Source organism: Macrotis lagotis, chromosome 4 (genome assembly GCF_037893015.1).
Source record: "Macrotis lagotis isolate mMagLag1 chromosome 4, bilby.v1.9.chrom.fasta, whole genome shotgun sequence".
NCBI classification, from domain to species: Eukaryota; Metazoa; Chordata; class Mammalia; order Peramelemorphia; family Peramelidae; genus Macrotis; species Macrotis lagotis.
The window spans coordinates 172,229,394-172,249,105 of NC_133661.1; the positions used below are offsets into that span (position 1 = coordinate 172,229,394).

Consider the following 19,712-nt stretch of genomic DNA (forward strand, 5'->3'; position numbering starts at 1 on the left):
CACTGGTTCAGGAATCCCTGTGTCCATTGGCAACCTCCTGTCTATCCTTCAGGATGACAGCCTCTTGCAACTTCTGGCTCCTTGACTCCTGTCACTTTTCCTTCTTGCTTCTAGAAGTCGAAGATCAAAATTCCTCAAGGGATCAAAGAGGATAATGCTGAGAAATTTCTGCCCAAATAGTGACTAAAGATAATCCTTCTCCAAAATCCCTGATGATTTAGGCCATGCCTGACAGTCAATGGCTAAGATAGCTCTACTCATCAATTCCTCTTCAGAACTTTCCCAAAGCCTGATAAATGAATAGGTTTACAGATCAAAGAAAACAAATAGTTCTTTTATACATACTGTAGAAAATAAAAATAATTATGGGAATTCTCCCCCCCCAACCCTTCCTATATTATTCATTTATAGTCATTCTGAGTAAGCTCCCAGTTGGATTTACCTCCAATGTAAGTATTCTTCTACCTTTCTTATAGCTTCCAGCCAATATCAGGAATGATTGCTCCTCATTCTTGCTTCTTGTTTATAATGATTCTGTTATTTTGTGGATCATTGTTCTGCCTATGGTTTTCTAGGAAGATAGCAATGAGAAATTTCTAGAGCTTTTTTAAAATCTTGAATTGAGACAAGAGATATTTGGTTTCCCTACTAACCACTTTTTTTTGCAAGGCAGTGGAGTTGAATGACTTGCCCAAGGTCATACTGTTAGGTAATTATTGTCTGAGTTTGGATTTGAACTCAGGTCCTCCTGATTCCAGGGCTGATGCTGCCAGCACCTAGCTGCCTCCACTAATGGACCACTCTTAATACAAGATTAAAGAACGGGTTCCACTTCAGGAATCTCATTTTGGGTATCTTTCTAGTGATATAGGGAGTTATGAGAATATAATGCAAAGAGTTATGAATATAGGAGATTTGTAATTGGAAACAGACTTTGTAATCCTTTATACTGTTAAATTTTGTAAAAATGTTATATGCTCCTGTGGTGTAAATTGACTCTTCTTGTTCCATTGTTAAATGTAAAATTTGTAAAGTCTCCTCATTCCCAACCCCCAGCTTCCAACCTTTTACCTGGTTTCTATTGAGGGCATTTCCCTTTTGCTCACAGTCTCCAGATGACTTTCTGTACCCAGAGAATGGGCAAGACTACAAAAACCTGGCCTAAACTCCCCTTGTGTGTGGAACAGATTAACAGATTCCAAAGTCTTGGCACAGCCAGCTCTCTCTGGCTGTCTCTCTCTTTCCCGTCTCCTAAACAAACCACCTAGCCTTTTGTTATTCTCCTGTCTCTAGTAGTTTACAAGGTACTAACTGCTTCTCTAGGAGGAGAAAAGATTTTAATCTCTACACTTTACAGTGTAATAATATCCTGAGCAGTGTAATAAATCCTGAGCAGTTTTTATAATCCCAGGACTGTGAGTGAATTCTTTCACCATTCAGGCCTCTCAATCTTCAATTGGTGGCACCAACCCCCACCCCCACTAGGACTTCCCATTTCCATTCCTTCAGATTTTCTGTTCAAGCCTAATGAATATCCCTGCTGCTATTAGAGTGGGGTTACTGAAATGATCAGTTTCTCTTAAAAGCACTGGAAATAGGACTGATTGGTATCCAACTAGCTCATCCTAGGAGGGAAGAGTCTTATCAGTTCAGTAAACTCATACTCCAGCATACTATAATTCTTTTGTGATATTAGATATTAGATCAAGAATCCCTTAGGGATTTAATTCTGCCTTATGAACTGAACCTCTCTGATGCCCCTTAGTTTGAACTCTTATTTTATTTGATTGAAAATGTGAAAGTTCTGAGCTTTTGTTAGCATTGGATTAGCACATTTCTATTTTGAATGGAGGACTGGAATCTTCTTTTACAGAAGGCAAAAACTGAACTTTCACCTCACTCCATTTTCCCATCCATAGCTCTGCTTGGTTTCAATTCCACAGAACAAGATGATGGCCTCCCTTCTTTTCTAGCTTCCTTGATATTGTTATCTTCCTTAAAATAAGTAAAGTCCTTGAGGACAGGGAATATCTTTCTTTTTTTTTTTTGTATTCTTACATAAAGTAGGCACTTAAATATTTGTTGAATTGAAATCCTCTGCCAATGCAGATTGTAGATCATCTATGATTTATTAGATTAAGTTCTGGTTGTCTGAAGCATGAGGGATTTTAGTGAATTGTCCACAATCATGAAGTTAGTGAGTATAACAATGGAATTTGAAGCCAGGTCTTTTTAACTCCAAGATCATCATTCTATCTATACATTGTTGGGAAGTTTTTTCTCTTATAATACACTGCATCATTGGTCTAGGTCCTTGCAAATCATTCTAGCAGTTCAACTTTGCAAAACCACAATGGAATTGTGGTGAGGAGTTTGCTTTGTATTTTCATCATGCCACGTGCCAACCATGTAAATCACATCAGGGGCAAGTCTGAAAGTCTGAAAAGAAGCATATAGAACTGGCAAAACTGGCAAGAATAGAATCTCTGTGTTCCTATACTCATCTATGGCATGTTTCAATCAACACATTCCCGAATTACTTAATTTATGAAGTTAGAGCCATTTTATCCACGATAGCATCCTTCCACATGGAAGCTGCCAGGGAATGGCTTCCCAATGACTCATGAAATATGTAAGGGAAGCTCATTGGAGGTGAAGACACACATGTGAACATTGTATAACTGTTTCTAGTTGCCCTACCATGTAGTTAGGAACAGCTTTTTCCCATTGGTTATTTAGATGGAACTATTAGTATCTTCAAAAGGATCCAAGTCAGCTACCCTGACTCTGCCTCAGTACCCTTGAAAGAACTCAGAAATTTGGGAAGAAAATAGAGCCTTTGGCATCATGTCATTCCAGAGTTCAGGTTTATGGTCAACTCAGCGTTGAAGGTCCTCTATTAGAGGAGAAACTGCCCCTCTCCTCAGCATACTATTGATTTAGAGTCCCAGTTGTGGAGTCAGTATAACATTGAATGCTAGGACCCAAGTCAAGAAGACTCATCTTTCTGAGTTCAAATTTGGCCTCAGTCTTACTGTGTGACCTAAGCAAGTTACTTAATCCTGTTTGCCTTAGTTTCCTCATCTGTCCTGAACTGGAGAAGGAAATGGCAAATCTCTCTAGTAGCTTTGATAAGAAAACCTCAAACGGGATCATGAAGAATCAGACACCACTGAAAGAAATGAACAACTACAATAATATCATTATTACATTGATGCTCTAAGGGGCAAGGAGAGACCTTTAGGACCACAGTTCAGCTGTAGGGGAGACACAGGCTTCTTCAGTGGTCCTGATCACACAAACTTACAGAGACCAAGGTTAAAAAGGAACTGAGACAAGTAATGAGTCTTCTTTATAAAAAGAGATATCCCAAGAGGTATTATAGGTATGTTTATTCTTCCTATATGTTAGAAAATCTTTGCAAAAGCTAATTGATATTGAGTGACTGTAAATAAACCTATTCATTCTTCTGGTCAACTGATAATTGGAATTATAGAAATCTTAACCAAGTTGCCTGCAGGCATAGCCAAGGAGATAGAGATTCTGGAGAATTTCCATCATTCTCTTCAACTCCCAAAAGAATTTTGACCTGTTTACTTTGAACTAGTAGGAACAAGTCAAGGAGCCAGAAACTGAGGGAGTTATCATTGTAAAGAGCAGATGGGTTGCAGACTCTGCAACTGACACCTAAAAAAATGGGAGAATTTGAGAGGAAAGCTGTAATAGGCTTTGTTTTGGGAAAGATGTTTAATAGATGTTGAGTGATATTTTAGTTATTATATATTTAATTTAGTAAAGCTATTATTTTCTCTTTAGACCTTTGTTATAAAAAATTCAATGGTACCCCCTTCAATATTACATACTTTGTATTCATATTGTTATTTTGAGTTGATTTAATCAGACTTTTGATATTTCATAATATAAGCATCTTATATTATATTAGTTTTTTTTTAAATCAGTGTAACTGTTTGTCTATACTGTTGAGATTTAGCAAAGAGGAAAGTCTAAAGGGACAATAACAGATACTGAACTATAAAGGTAAGTTCTTTGAACTCCAAATAAACATTCCAGTGACTTCACTAGCTCAATTGCTTATGAAGGGTCAAGCAAGGACAATGAACTTACCTCTAGGGCATAAACTGAATTTTTCCTCTGGCTACTCATCTGCAGGAGATGCCAAAAGAAGTTTAAAGGAAGACTGGTGGACTGGGACCTTGAATGGTGGGCTTCAGAACTGTCCTTGGGCTAAGACACTGGTCCTGAGACTGGAATGTTTATTTAATTGTAGAGTAGATCTCTTCCACCTCCTTGTCTGAAGAGACAAACCTCTGAGCAGAGGTTCTGAGGGAGTTAAAAGAAGATAGCTTCTGCCAAGGGTCATAGGCCTAGTAGAAAAAGTCCTGAAACACTCCAACTGAATGTAGAGAAAGCAAAGTCTGAAGCCAAGAGTAAGCATAGGAAGGTCAGTGGATTAAGCAGAGACTCCGGAGATGGGTCCAGCAACTCAGTGACTGGTGCCACCCATTGTCCAACTGCTGAGCAGCTAGCCTAGCACAGTCTAGCAGCAGTTGTCTACTACTAACCTGTACAGCCTAGTCTAACCAAATGGTCAGATGAATCAAGCAGGGTGGCTACTGCTATGATATACATAGCAGTATTTTTGTATTTTTGTATATAGGTACATAATATATGCCCAGGTACATCAGGTGTCCTCCTGAGTTTGTAATTAATATAGGGGAAGATACCAGAGATCTTAATCTCTTACTAAATTGACAAGGTGACTGCTCTAAAGAAATTAATCTTTTTACAAGGATTATAGTTTTGGAAATCTGGCCTCAGGCACTTGATTTGTACTAACTGTGTGACCTTGGGCAAGTCAGTTAATCCCATTGCCCCATCAAAACAAATACATAATAATAAAATATTTATATTTATTTATTTATTTATACACATACACTTACTCTCATTTGATCCTCATAACTCTGTGAGGTAAGTGTTTTTACCTTGATTTTCTTAAAAAGTTATTTTAAAATTTTATTTAAAATGTTCCTTTAAAAAATTTTTACAGGCAGCTAGGTGGCACAGTGGATAGAACACTGGCTCTGAAATCAGAAGGACCTGAGTTCAAATCTGGTCTTAGACACTTAATAATTACCTAGCTGTGTGACCTTGGGCAAGCCACTTAACCCCATTGCCTTGCAAAAACAAAATAAAAAAGCTTTTGCTTTTCAAATTCTTCCCCTCCCTTTAGATCTTTCCCTACCAGTTGAGAAGGCAAACAATATGATTTCAATTGGAAATGTAATATAATGTAAAATATTATCTACAATTTGAGGCAGCTAGATGACAGTAGATAGAGCCAGGAAAACTCAGGAGTCAGGAAAACTCAGTTCAAATATTGCTTCATATGCTTACTAGCTATGTGATCCTAGGCAAGTTACTTGACCTCTCAGCCTCAATTTCCTCATCTATAAAGAGGGGATAAATATAGCATCTATCTCTTGAACTTGTTTGGATCAAATGAGATGCTAGTAAGGTGCCTGGCAAACCCTATAAATAGCTATTATTTTGCAGATGAGGAAACTGAAGTTGAAAGGTTCAATTGACTTGCTATCTCCATCACTTGTAAAATTATAGTCATTTGTAAAATGATAAAATTGCATGACATGAAGAAAAAGACTCTAAATTTTAAAAAAGGCTCTCATTTTAGGTCTAAATATAAGAGCCCCTTGAGAAGGAGAACCAGAGATATTAAATGACATAGCAACAGTCACACAGGTAAATGTGTATTTTCAAGGTATCTTTACAACTCTCTTTTTAATATTATAATTTAAAAATAATCCAATAAGCATACTTGGTGGGGTTTTTTAAAATCCAAGTAATTTTTCATTTCTTCCACTAGAGAGGCTGTATGAAAGATATTCTGGAGCCCTAAAAGCACTGAGTTCAGTGAATGGGAAAAAAAAAGTCCTTAGAAGTTTGGGGTTTTTTTTTTCAGTTTTTTGCAAGGCAATGGGGTTAAGTGGCTTGCCCAAGGCCACACAGCTAGGTAATTATTAAGTGACTGAGGTCAGATTTGGACTCAGGTATTCCTGACTCCAGGGCTGGTGCTCTATCCACTGCACCACCTAGCTGCCCCTAGAAGTTTTAAATGGTAAATTTTTATTTTAGATATTCAACAGGGATTTATCAAATGCCAAATGACCTACCTAAACTATGCTAAATGCTAAGGATACAAGGAAAGGAAAAGCCATTGTTCTTTCTCTCAAGAAGCTCACATGAGACATGGTGAAAAGGACTTGAACCAAGGAGGGGGACATTTGATTTGAGTGGAATATAGGAAATGGGTTGTTAATTTAGCCATTCAGAGATTTGGCAGGAGATTGGATATATGTAGAGTGAGAAAGAGAAAGAAAGGGAGAAGACTTGATTGAGGATGAATACATTTTCATTTTTACTAGCATTAGATTCATCCAGAATGCTACTTCAAGAAGAAATAGAATATTAGTTTCTTCATGAAATAAAAATTGTAATAGAGGGTCAACCAGTATACTTCCTACCCAAAATATAGGAAAGGATGAACTTAATCATTGGCCAATTTTCTTACTTTTTCTTAGGTTTTTGCAAGGCAATGGGGTTAAAGTGGCTTGCTCAAGGCCACACAGCTAGGTAATTATTAAGTGTCTGAAGTCAAATTTGAACTCAGGTACTCTTGACTCCAGGGCCGGTGCTCTATCCACTGCACCACCTAGTAGCCCCCATTGGTCAATTTTCAGTTGAAACTTGTCAACACAAGAAAGCCAGGTGAGGAAGTGTTTAAGAGATGATATATGTACTTGTTTATGGCTATGTTTTTTTTATAATTTCCCCAAAAAGTGTTTTGACAAATTATGTATAATATATACATTAGAACTGGGATGAGTGTCCGTGGCCAGGGGATAGGACAGAACCATTGCACCCTCTCATGAACTCACCTAAGCAAGAACCATTTGGAAAATAGTCATTTTGTATTTATTTGAACAGTCAGACTTATAAAAGTATCTACTAAGATGTCCCCTTAAGACACATGAGCTTTCCCTGTGCCTTTTCATTTGGAATCTGGTTCATGTTCCAATACTAGCTGTCATTGTGTGATTTTGAGTGAATCATTTACTATCTCTGGGCCTCAGTTTCCTATAAAAGGAAGGCGTTTAAAACTTGATATCTCAGGTCCTTTCTACTGTAAGTCTTAAGGGTCTATGATTTATTTATTCCAGAGCTAAGGGGAAAAAATATTAGATTGGGGAGAGGAGACGAAGACACTTAAAATTAAACTATTGAGATCCACTGCAAGAACTGTTTGGAAAATAATCATTTTGTATTTATTTGAACAGTCAGAGAGAAGCAGCCAGGCCCAGACTCCTCCTCTCTCCACTCTGGAATTTGCCCTACATCTCCAGACTAAAAAATCTGGCAAGCCTAATTTCGCATATCCAGGATGCCCCGCCTATCCTTGACCTTAATTACTCCCTGAACTAACCCAATGGGCTAAAAGTCTCAAATAAAAATATAGTCGTTTTAAAAATCAGCTTTTACAAAAGGACTCATAAGAATCGAAGTTCTAAATGAAAAGTATATCAGTACAACGCAACAATATTGAGTAGCTTTTCCAGGAGGGGGGGGAAACTCCATAAAACAAGGAACAAAGGCTTCCAACTTGGCAGGGCTTCACTGTGACCTCGTTTATTCCCCCCAGCTCTCGCCAACTAGGGCAGCCCACGCTGGCCCCGCCCCCGACGGAGCCCCGCCCCGACGGAGCCCCGCCCCCTCGCCGGCCCCCGTCCCGCCTCTTCCTGTCCTTCCATTCCGGGAGACAAAGGGCGGAGCCGGCGCGGGCGGCGGGGCAGGAGGGAGGAGGGGCCGATGCGCTCCGTTCCTCTCTTTGGTCGTCTCTCCCCTCGCCCTTTTGCGACAGTATCGTGAGGCGCGCCGGTTCCGTGCCGTAAAGAACGCCAGGCGCCGGCTGCTTGGGCCCCGGGATGGCGGACATGGAGGACCTGTTCGGGAGCGACGTGGAAAGCGACATGGAGCGCAAAGGTCGGGCTGGGGAGGAAGCTTCGGGAGGCGCGGAGGGCCGGGGGGCGGCTCGGGGCCTCCGGTGCGCCGTGTCCGGGGGGGCCCCCGGGCCGCTCCCGCGCCATCCCCAGGGTCCTGCCTCGGCTCCTAACGGCGGGGGAAGGGGGCGGCCAGCCTTGCCGGCCGGGGGGCCCGGGGCCCGGGTAGCGGGAACGAGTGAGGGCCCCGCCGTGCCCGCGGCATGCGCCCTGGAGTGCCCGGGTTGTGGGGTCCGGAGCGAGAGAAGGGGGCGGCCGGCCTTGGCTGTGGCGGGCGAGGGTTTCTGCTGTCATGCGCCTCCTCGGCCCGGCTCCCTTCACTCCTCGTAGCTGCCTAAAGCTTGGGTTTAGTCATGGCACTCCTCTGCTGAAAAAGCCCTAGGCTCTCCTGCTTGCCTATAGGATTAAATAATACTACCTTTTTTTCCCCCTTCTATTCAATGAGTATAGATTAAAGCAATTGCTAAGCACTGTAAAAGGCAAACACTTTAGGGAAAAAGGCTTTTTGAAATGAGTTAGAGATGTCAAACTGTTACTGACTAGTCTCGGACTATATAGAGTTGTCTCTGGAATCTCAGTTCTAATCTTTCAAACTTAATTGTTTCTCCCTTTCATGATTCCCGATCTAGCTCAAATATGGCCTTTCCATTTCTGATCACTAGGCCTGGAATTCATTTCCTCTTTTTTTTTTTAAGCTTTGTAGAATTCTCAGTTTCCTTCAAAGATCAGCTTAGGTTGCATCTACAAGATAATTTCTGATAATCTGAGTTGTTAATGTCTCCCTCAGCCTCCACTTATGTTTCATTGTATATTTACTTAGATGTGTACTTGTTATTTCATTATTATTATTATTTATTATTATTATTATTAATGTTTTTGCAAGGCAAGTGGGGTTTAAGTGGCTTGCCCAAGGCCACACAGCTAGGTCATTTATTAAGTGTCTGAGACCGGATTTGAACTCAGGGACTCCTGACTCCAGGGCTGGCGCTTAATCTACTGTGTCACCTAGCTGCCCCGTTATTTTCTTATTAAATACATAAACACATAAAACATGAGATTGGGGGTGATAGTGTTTTTGTAGTCCCCAGCATGTTGCCTGGTACAGAGGGTGTTTTAATAAAGATTGATTGGTTGCCTAAGTCAGTGGAGTCTATCAGGAGGTTTTTTTGTGTGAGATCTGTGCTTAGGTGGGAAGAAAATCACTGGTTGATAGAATAAGGGGATAAAAATGTGTAGGGATAGGACTGCTCTTGTGAGGTGACTTATTCTTGGTCCTTGTTCTCCTTGTTCTTTCTGCAGCATATAACAATCCTGGCTACTCCTTCCTTCTAAAGATGCCTTCCCTTACCTTCTATGACTTCTATGACTTGATTCTTGATTCTTATCTTATTTTTCTGACTTTTCATTCTCTATATCTCCCTTGCTAGTTCATTTCTTTATTCCTGCCCCTTAAATTCAGTGCCACCCCTTCACCTTTGGTGTGCCCTTCTGATTTTTCTCTCCACACTTTTGATTTCAATTATAGTTGTGCAAATGACTTTCTGATCTTTATCAAAGAATAATAGTATCTTAGAAGTTATTTGGTCTAACACATACCTGGACAAGAATCCTTTGTATAACATGGTTAGTTGTTGTCCTTAGTTCTCAAAGAGGACTGAAATAGCATCACTGTGTTGAAGTCAAGGTACTCTGAGTTTGACTGTGGCTGGTCAGACCAGTATAAACTTGTAAGACACGTGTCAGGCACAAATAATCCACCTGAACACCTGCAGGAGAAATGTCTGTAAATCTGTGCATCTCAAGTTTCTTTTGTATCTCTGTCACAGCACCTTCTTTTATGCAAGCAAGCCATGCTGGGCAGACCATTGCCAATGTCTCCCATGTCATGCAATTAATTTCAGAATTCTTCAGAGAGACCTCAAGAATGTCTTTGTACTACTTCTTCTGATCTCCATGTGAGAACTTGCCTTGTGTGAGTTCTCTATAAAATAATCTCTTAGGCATACAAACATTTGGCTTTTGAACAATGTGTTCAGTCCATCCGAGTTACACTCTCTGCAGTAGAGTTTGATTTCTTGGCAGTTCTGCTTGAGAAAGGACCTCAATATCTGGTACCTTATCTGGTCAACCAAATTTCAAAATCTAAGACAATTCAAATGGAAACAATTCAGTTTCCTGGAATGGCACTGGTATACTGTCCAAGTTTCACAGGCATTTAACAATGAGGTCAGCACAAATACTCTGTAGACTTGTACTTTAGTAGGCAGCCTAATACTTTTTTTTTAAACCATAATTTCTTTCTGAACCACCCAAACATGGCAATAAGTGAGTTACATTGTCATCTTTCTGTACATTTTTGTAAAATATACTCCCAAGATAAAGTAACTTTTCCACAGTATTCAAAACTTCTCCATTTGTTGTAACTGGTGGTTCTAAATGTGGGTGGTATGGTGCTGGCTGTTTTCTTGGTGTTAATTTTAGGCCAAAATTAGCATAAATGGCAAAGAATTGATCCATACTTTGTTGTATCTCTGTTTCAGTGTCTACATTGAGTGCACAATCGTCTGTGATTAAAAAAATCATGCACCAACATTCTCCTTGTACGACATATTAAACCCGGGATTATCCAAATCTCTGCTTGAAGATCTCTAGTGAGAGTGAACTTCTTGAAGCCACCTATTCTATTTGATTAGCTCCAATTACTAGAACGTTTTTCCTTACATCAAGCCTATTTCTGTCTCTTTGTTGACTATTGTTGAGCTTTTAGTTCAATAAAACTTCTAGCTATTTTTCAAATAAACTGTTGCTGAATAGCAATACCTTCCTTGTCTTATAATTGTATAGTTGGTTATATTTATTGCTATGAAATTTTGTCCTCTTCTTTTTTTATTTGGTTTTGGTCTACTAGTGTCCTTTTGAGTCTTGATTATCTTTCATTGTGTTAGCTGTGCCAGCTTTGTGACATTTGTAAATTTGACAAACATGTCACCAATTCCTTTATCCAAGTAATTGTTAGAAACATTAAGCAATACTGGGCCAAGCACAGGTTCCCATAATCTAGACCAAGGCTGTCCAACCTGACTTTTAAAAGTTTTTATTGAAACATTAGATAATATATTTTGATTTGCCATTTTAGTGAGAGCTCTGAGGTAACTCAGCTTCCTTTACTAAAGCATTTAGTAAATTCAGAGGGGGCTAGCATAAAATAGCACTGCTGGACCCATGGGGCCCTCAGGCTGCGTTTTGGACAGCCCTGGTCTAGGTTAGAGACTTCCTTCTAAGTTGACATTGAGTTCTTAATGATTTCTATCAGTCAGACTATTCAAACTGTTACGGAACTGCTTAATTATACTACTATTTAGCCCAAAACTCTTTAACTTATCCATAAGAATAACATGAGAGATGCTGTCAAAATCTCGGCAGAGTGCATCTTTGGCATTCCCCTATTCTGCCAGTCTAATTAACCTTGTCAAAAAAACTGATGACATGACCTGGATTTTTTTGGTAAATATTATTTTAATTTTGGCTTTTTTTCTTCATATCATCTTCCTGATCACCATGGCCAGGGAACTATCCTTTTTTGTTGTTGTTTAGTCGTGTCTGACTTTGTGGACCTGTGGACCAAAGCACACCAGGCCCTTTTATCATCCACTAATTGGGAAGTCTGTTACAAATTCATGTTTGTGGTTTCCATGATACAGTCCAGGACACCATCTCATCATCTGCCATCTCTCTCTCTTTTTTTTTTTTTTTTTTTGCCTTCAGTCTTTCCCAATATCAGGGTCTTTTCTAGTGAGTCTGGTCTTCTGTTATGTGGATAATGTATTTAAGCTTCAATGCTAGACCTTCCAGTGAATAAAGTGAATTAATTTCTCTAAGGATTGATTGATTTGATCTCTTTGCTGTCCAAGGGACTCTCAAAAATTTTCTCCAGAACCATCATTTGAAAGTGTCAGTTCTATGACTCAGCTTTCCTTGTATTCCTATTCTCATAACTTTACATTGCTACTGGAAAAACCATTGCTTTGACTTTCTGGTCAATAAGATTCTGTCTGCTTTTTAAGAGGGAAAACTGATTGAACACGGTAACTTGTTAGGGAGCCATATTGACCCTTTTTAGTCACCACTTCACTTTATAGATGCTGACAATCATATCTTAACATGTTTTAGAATTTTGTTTAGTGTTACAGTCAGGTTTACTAGCTGATAGTTTTAAACTCCTTTTTCACCTTTTTTTTTTTTTTGACTATTTGGACAACTTAGCTTTTTCCATCTTTTTAGCACCTCTCTTCTCCAAACTCAGTTAAGCTCAATCTGCAGGATTTTCAACTATCTCTTTTGGTTCTCTTGGATGTTGTTCAAATGGGTTTGATGACATGAACTCATCAAGGGTAGCTGGATATTCTTTTAGTGTATTTCTTATCTTGGGTATTGACTTCTTATTGGCAATTTTTTTTAGTTCAAATATCATTCTCCTTGGTAGAGAAAAATAGAAGCAAAATAAGTCAGAACCAAGCAGCTCTATCTTCTTAGTTGTTGGTTCTCATCAACCTATCCCCTGTGAATAGCAGTCCTAGCCTTCTTTAAATTGCCTTTTTTAAATTAATATAGCTTTTTTACTGATGTCTTTTATTTTTTTCTTGTTATGATTTTCTCCAAGTATCTCTTCTACTATGTCTCCCAGATGGCCATCTTATATAACAAATAGTACTTTTTCAAGACAAAATAAAAGAAGAAAAGTTCAACAATATAAGTCAGTTGGAAAATTCAGAAAAGGTACAATGTATAACAACTGTGGGCCTCTCATCTCTACAAAAGTGTGGATTGAGTGGTATCCTCTTGTTTCTTCTTTGAAGATATGATTGTTTTTTATGGTCTTGTTGCATTCACTTTTGATTGTTTTATGTGTGCCTCTATATTGTCAGAGTATATTGTTTTCTTAGCTCTGCTTATTTCATTCTCGATCAGTTCAATGTAGCTTTAAAAAAAACCCTATTTTAGTGTCCTCAGCATTCCTTAGAAATCGCAATTTTTGGAGCATTAACATTTCTGATACTATTCTTAACAGATTATGTCATGGTTTTGTATTTATCCTTAGCAATCTCTTCTTGCTTTCATTTCCCCATACATTTTTTTAAGTTTTTTGAAACATCTGACCCTTAAGAAACTTTCCCTTTTTTCCCCTTGTCAGTATTGTTGGTTTTTTCAAACTATTTTTTTCAGCTACCTCTTGCCTTACCCATAATTTAAACTCATCTGGTTGGTATTTTCTTCAACCTTTTTTTTTCTATGTTAATAATCTCATGATTGATATCCATTAATATTCTCATTTTATGAAGATGAGCAAATAGGCAAAGAGAGTATAGTTTCTGTTGTTTCTCAGTCCCTTTTTTAATTGATTTCATCTCTTCAGTTTATCTTACATCCATCCCTAATTTTATACTCAGATCAGCTAGGTGGTTCAATGGGTAGCATGCTGTCCCTGAAGTCAAGAGGACCTGAGTTCAAATCCAGCCTCAGACACTTAGTAGCTGTATGATCTTGGACAAATCATTTAACCCTGATTGTCTCACTTCCAAGACTTATCTCCAATCATCATGATTCATATTTGGCTACTGGATCCAGATGACTTAGAGGAGAAAGTGAGGTGACTTAGTATGATACCCCCTCATTTAGTCCAATTCTCGTGCTTGTCATGGCATTATCTCCCTGAAGTTATGTCTTCTTTGAAAACTAAGGACAGGGGCAGCTTGGTGGCGCAGTGGATAAAGCACCGCCCCTGGAGTCAGGAGGACCTGGGTTCAAATCCAGCCTCAGACACTTAATAATTATCTAGCTGTGTGGCCTTGGGCAAGCCACTTAACCCCATTTGCCTTGCAAAAAAAAAAAAGAAAACTAAGGACATCATCATTTTTGCTACTCATTCCACAGCTACAATAGACTAGGCCTTATCATTTGACAATTGAGCTTCTGGTCATGTAGCTGCCATACTTAGGGTCATCAGCATCTTTTGCCAAAACTATTGCAATAATACCTAATTAATGATCTTGCATCTAGTTTCTTCCATTTTCTCTCTATTTCCACACAGCTGTTATATTGGTATCTCAAAGACCCTCTTTGTTTAGGAAGTTTCAGTGACTCATGCTTGACTGTAAGATAATAGACAAATTTCTCTGTTTAGGGTTTAAAGCTTTTTGTACATTGACTTCAGCCTATCTTTCTAAACTCATTACATATTACTACTTCTCACACACTCAGTGCTTCTGCTAAACTGGCCTACTACTTGTTATCTGCTTAGATCATTTCATTGCTTGGCTTTGCATAGGCCATCTCCCATGCTTGCAATGCTTTCTTCCCTTACCTCTGCCCTTTGCAACTCCAGGCTCTCTTCAGAATCAGTTGATCTCTGACCTTCAGAAGACTTTTCCTTATCCCCCAAGTTGTTAGTGCCCACTAATCAAATCACTTTGGATATATTTTCTACATACTTCTTGGTAAGAATGTTTGCTCATTACCTTCCTTAGTGAACCTTGAGCTCCATAATGGCCAAGGCTTTTCTACTTTTATATTCATACTCTCCAATTCATAGTAGACACTCAATAAATACTTATTGATTGATTGGTTATAGTACGATCCATTATCTTTTCTTTCTTTTGAAATGTTTCCTTTTGGCTCTTGAAAATGTATCATTGGGGGTGGCTAGGTGGCACAGTAGCACTGGCCTTGGAGTCAGGAGTACCTGAGTTCAAATCTGGCCTCAGACATTTAATAATGACCTAGCCGTGTGGTCTTGGGCAAGCCACTTAACTCCATTGCCTTGCAAAAAAAAAAATGTATCATTGAGTGCTTTTTAAAAATTTGGTTGGTGGGGCAGCTAGGTGGCATAGTGGATAAAGCACCAGGCCTGGAGTCAGGAGTAGCCGGGTTCAAATCTGGTCTCAAACACTTAATAATTACGTAGCTGTGTGGCCTTGGGCAAGCCACTTAACCCCATTTGCCTTGCCAAAAAAAAAAACCTAAAAGAAAGAAAAAAAAGAAAAATTTGGTTGGCACAAATTTTTTCTGAGTGCATTTGGTTAGGTCCATCTGTTATTCTCATTTTCCTTGAGTTGCCATTTCTAATTCCTCATTGTAGCTCATAAGAACTGAGCTTTTAGCATCTAGGGTTGTTGATAATAAGAATGGATTACTATAAAAAAACTTGAAAAAAATTAACATTTTGAATTAATTTATTCTTCCAGGTTCATCTATAAATGATCTTGGGATAATTCAAGGTTTTCTGCAGGTTCCTTCCTCTACTGACTGTGAGGCAATTCTTTGGACTTTGTGATTCTCCTGAGTAATGTTTTGTAAATGAGCTGGTATTTTATGCCGTTTTGCCTTTGCAGTATGGCATTCTGCTTGGCAAATATTCAGTTTAGTCAATTAATCAACATTTATTAAGCATTCGCTTTGTGCCAGACCTTGTGCCAAGCAACTAAAGATAGATACAAAACAAAATTGAAATAGTTCCTCCTCTTGTGGAACTCACATTTCATTGGGGGAAAGAGGTGAATAAATCCATATAAAATACATACAAGATCAATGTAAATAACTTTTTTTTTTTTTAGTTTTTGCAAGGCAATGGGGTTAAGTGGCTTGCCCAAGGCCACACAACTAGGCAATTATTAAATGTCTGAGACCGGATTTGAACTTGGGTGCTCCTGACTCCAGGGTCGGTGCTCTATCCACTGCGCCACCTAGCTGCCCCTAAACAACTTTTTGATATGAGCAAAGGAGCATTAGGAAAGGCATTTTGTAGGAACTATTACTTGAACTGACTCTTGCCATGATCAAGGCATTTCAAGAAGTAGAGAAAAGCAGGGAAATAATTCCAGGAATGAGGGCAGAATTGTGAAAAGGTATAGAAATAGGAGCTGATAGATCATGTATGGGGACTACCTAGGTGGACTAATTTGGTTGGAACATAGAGTATATGATGGGGAATAATATATTTATTTAGATAGGTCACACAACTAGGTAATTATTAAGTATCTCAGATCAAATTTGAAATCATATCCTCCTGACTCCAGGACTGGTGCTTTATCCAGTAAGCCACCTAGCTTCCCTATCTGAATTTATTCTAAAGCCAGTGGAGAAACAGTGAAATTTCTTGAGTAGGCAGTTGTCATGTTGTTGTTATTCAGTCATTTCAGTCATATCTGACTCTTTATGACCCCATTTGGGGTTTTCTTGACAAAGATAACAGGAGTGGTTTGCCATTTCCTTTTCTAGCTCATTTTACAGATGAGAAAACTGAGGCTAGCAACATGAAGTTACTTGGCCAGGGTTACACAGCTAGGTCAAATTTGAATTCAGATCTTCTTGGCACTCTAGCTTTGGAGGATGGATTAGAAAAAGGGAAGGGATTTTATTTGGTTTGCTGTTGCAGTAGTTCAGATAAGATCTAATAAAGGCCTGAAGCCTAAGATGGTGACTGAATGGAGAGGAAATAAATGAGCAAGAGATGTTGAAGAAATAAAATCAATAACAGCTAAAGGGAAACATTTCCAGTCATCCTGATTCATATCTGGTCACTGGATCCATATGGCTCTGGAATAGAAAGTGAGACTGGTGACTTAACACAGCATTTCTCTCACTGAAATTTATCAGAAGGAGATAGGAGATGAAGAGTGAAGAGATATTGGCTGGATGAAGCACTTTCTGGCCTTTCTTGGCATCTTTGTTGTGATGATCATTTTCAACAGATTTAACTTCTATAAGAAGTGGTGGCAATAGCAGTTACTCTTATTCATTTCCTATTAAAAAAAAGAGTCTTCCAGTTAAGTAAGCCATTTTCAAGTTGTTGTAATTGCACTCAAGATAATCGTTTTCTCATTTTTATCCTTTCTTTTGAGCAAAGGCAAAAATTGACACCAATATAGTTGGTTTCACTGCACATTGCCAACTGATTCAGAAAATGTCTCCCACGTGCATAATAACATTAGTCCTTTCAAGATAAGAGTCAATTTCATTTTTGTGATGTTTCTCAACATCTTTCAACTTTCTTCGTGAGGAAAATATTAATGTTAGAAAGGCATTGGATTTTGGGTGATATATAAAGATTTTTGACTTTTTAGGTTTAATAAACTCAAATTATATTTTCTGTGGTGATTTTAGCTGTCCTCCCCTCTGTATTCTTTCAAATTGAAGTAAACAAATATATCAGTGTATCAACACTTATCATTAGTTCAGCTTAACACTGCAACCTGCCAACACAAGAAACCCACTTAAAATAATTGTTCCCACTTAAAATAATTGTTTCATAAGTTTTGAACTCTACTTTGAAACTAACTGAATTCCAGATGAAATAAAGAAGTTTTAATTGTATGTGATTATGATTTTTTGCCTTCTCTTTGAAGACCCATAAAAATAACTGCCCTCTTAACTTTCATAATTTGTCATTTTAAAATAACTGCTGTTATTATTTTGTTCAGTGTGAGAGTAATTTGTATCAAATATTTTTAAGAATGGAGATTATTAAATTAGTGAATCTGATACAGCTCAATACCTGCATATACCAATTATGTATCTTTAGACATTTAAAAGACACCTGATCAACTTGTTCCCCCCCCAAAAAAAAAGCATTTCTGGCAATGAAAATTTCATTATTAAAAATTTGACATCCCAATCAATGAAACAGGAATACCATTTCATAATTGTTCTAATTAATTCACTTCATCTTTTAAATGTTATTTTTTTCTATAGCAACAAGTATTTGAATAAAAGCTTAAGACATAAGTCCAGATTTCAAGGGGAAATGCCCTAGTAAACTTTCCTGATAATTTCTTACTTTTAACTGAGAAAATCTGTAAGAATTCATATTTGTTTTTGTAATGGGATCTTAAAACAGTACTTATCTCATAACACTCCTAGATACAGTCTTAGCAGTTTCCCTATATATTTTGTATAGATTGATTCATAAAGTTGGAAAATATAGTAAGTTTCAGATAAAACTTAGTATAAATTGAGTTGGCCAGGGAAAACATGTTTAAAATATTACTAGATACAAATACAATTTCTATGAGTACTTGTGTAACATCCAACCATTTTTCTCAAATAAAAAAATGTTCATTATAGTCATGTTCTCTTATAGAATCATATTAAAAGGAACTTGAGCAATCATTCCAATTTTGCTTTTTTAACATGTACAATAGAAATACTTCTTGTAGACCAACAAGTGACATAAAAGAATGACATTTACAGAATGTCATTATGGGTGGCAGAACTATAAATAAGGTCAATCATTCCAATATCAATATTCTGATATTTAACAGTTTCATTTTAGTTATTAATAGAAAATAGTCTTGGTTCATTACTATCTCTAATTGAGAATAGCCAGGGAGGAGTCTTTATTTTTAGTCAAAGTACACAGCTGAAAGGTCAATAATCACTCTTCCAATTGTTTTCTGTAGGCAATTCCTTTATAGAAATCTGACAGCCACTAAATTCTGGCAGTTATCCACCTACTTGATGAACAAGATGCTGGAAGCCATTATTATATATGGCATACTATTACATATGGACTCTGATTCTATCACCCTCTAAAATATACCCAGCAGTCCAGTTTTATTTTTGTCTAAGAGGTCAGGAGCCAAGGATTGGATTTTTGCACAGCTACATATAAGTAACAGATTATCGTCAGTAGGCTCTGAAAGTTGAGAAGGCAGATGTAGTAAGATCTCCAACAGCCCCTGTCACATTATCCTTCCTGAATAATATAGGTGGAAGAGGCCAGTCATATTTTTTTTTTTGAGACGGTGGAGTTAAGTGACTTCCCTAAGGTCACCCAGTAAGTATCAAGTATCTGAAGTCAAATTTGAACTCAGGTCTTCCAGACTTCTAGACTCCAGGGCCAGTGCTCTAAAACTGTACCACCTAGCTGTCCCTAGTCTTTCTCATTCTTTTTTTTTTTTTTTTTTGCAAGGCATTGGGATTAAGTGGCTTGCCCAAGGCCACACAACTAGGTAATTATTAAGTGTCTGAGGTCGGATTTGAACTCAGGTACTCCTGACTCCAGAGCTGGTGCTCTATCCACGGCGCCACCTAGCTGCCCCTAGTCTTTCTCATTCTTTTTTTTTTTAAATTTTTTAAAATTTTTTAAAAAAAATTTTCTTTTTCATTCAGACAAATTAAACCATCACCACCATAATCTTGGTCAACATTTGCCCTCAGACTTTGAGATGGTTCAAAACACTGAACTCAAGACCCTTTGGTATAGCAGTGCTTCTAAGGCAGTGTTTGCAGTCATCATCCTGGGATGATGTTGGGAATAGCTTTATAATTGTTCCTGCAATCGGATCTTTTTAAGACCTCAAAATTTTTGTCTTCAAATTCCTTGGCACAGTCAAATGATTCAACATCAGAAATTGAGACTATTTTCTCAACAGAAATTATATTAAACCAGAGGTATTACCACCTGCTTTGCAGCTGAACCCTAAGGACTGGACCCTTTCCATCTTACTTGCAGTTGAAACCTTCCAACATGACATTCCCCCAATAGAATGTGAGTTCCTTGAGAGGAAGGTCCATTTTTTCAGTTTTGAAATTCAGCTTAGTACAATACTTCAAACATGGTGA

The 19,712-nt window shown here is 38.1% G+C and overlaps 1 protein-coding gene across 1 annotated transcript in view; it reads left to right on the top strand.

Annotated features, from left to right (window-relative positions):
• Positions 1 to 7,875: 7,875 nt before the first annotated feature.
• LEO1 (LEO1 homolog, Paf1/RNA polymerase II complex component) overlaps positions 7,876 to 19,712 on the top strand; it is a 58,823-nt gene continuing 46,986 nt past the window's right edge. The window contains exon 1 of the mRNA XM_074234671.1: positions 7,876 to 8,076. Coding sequence (XP_074090772.1) covers positions 8,019 to 8,076 — 58 coding nt within the window. The 5' untranslated portion in view covers positions 7,876 to 8,018. The remainder of the gene's footprint in view (positions 8,077 to 19,712) is intronic.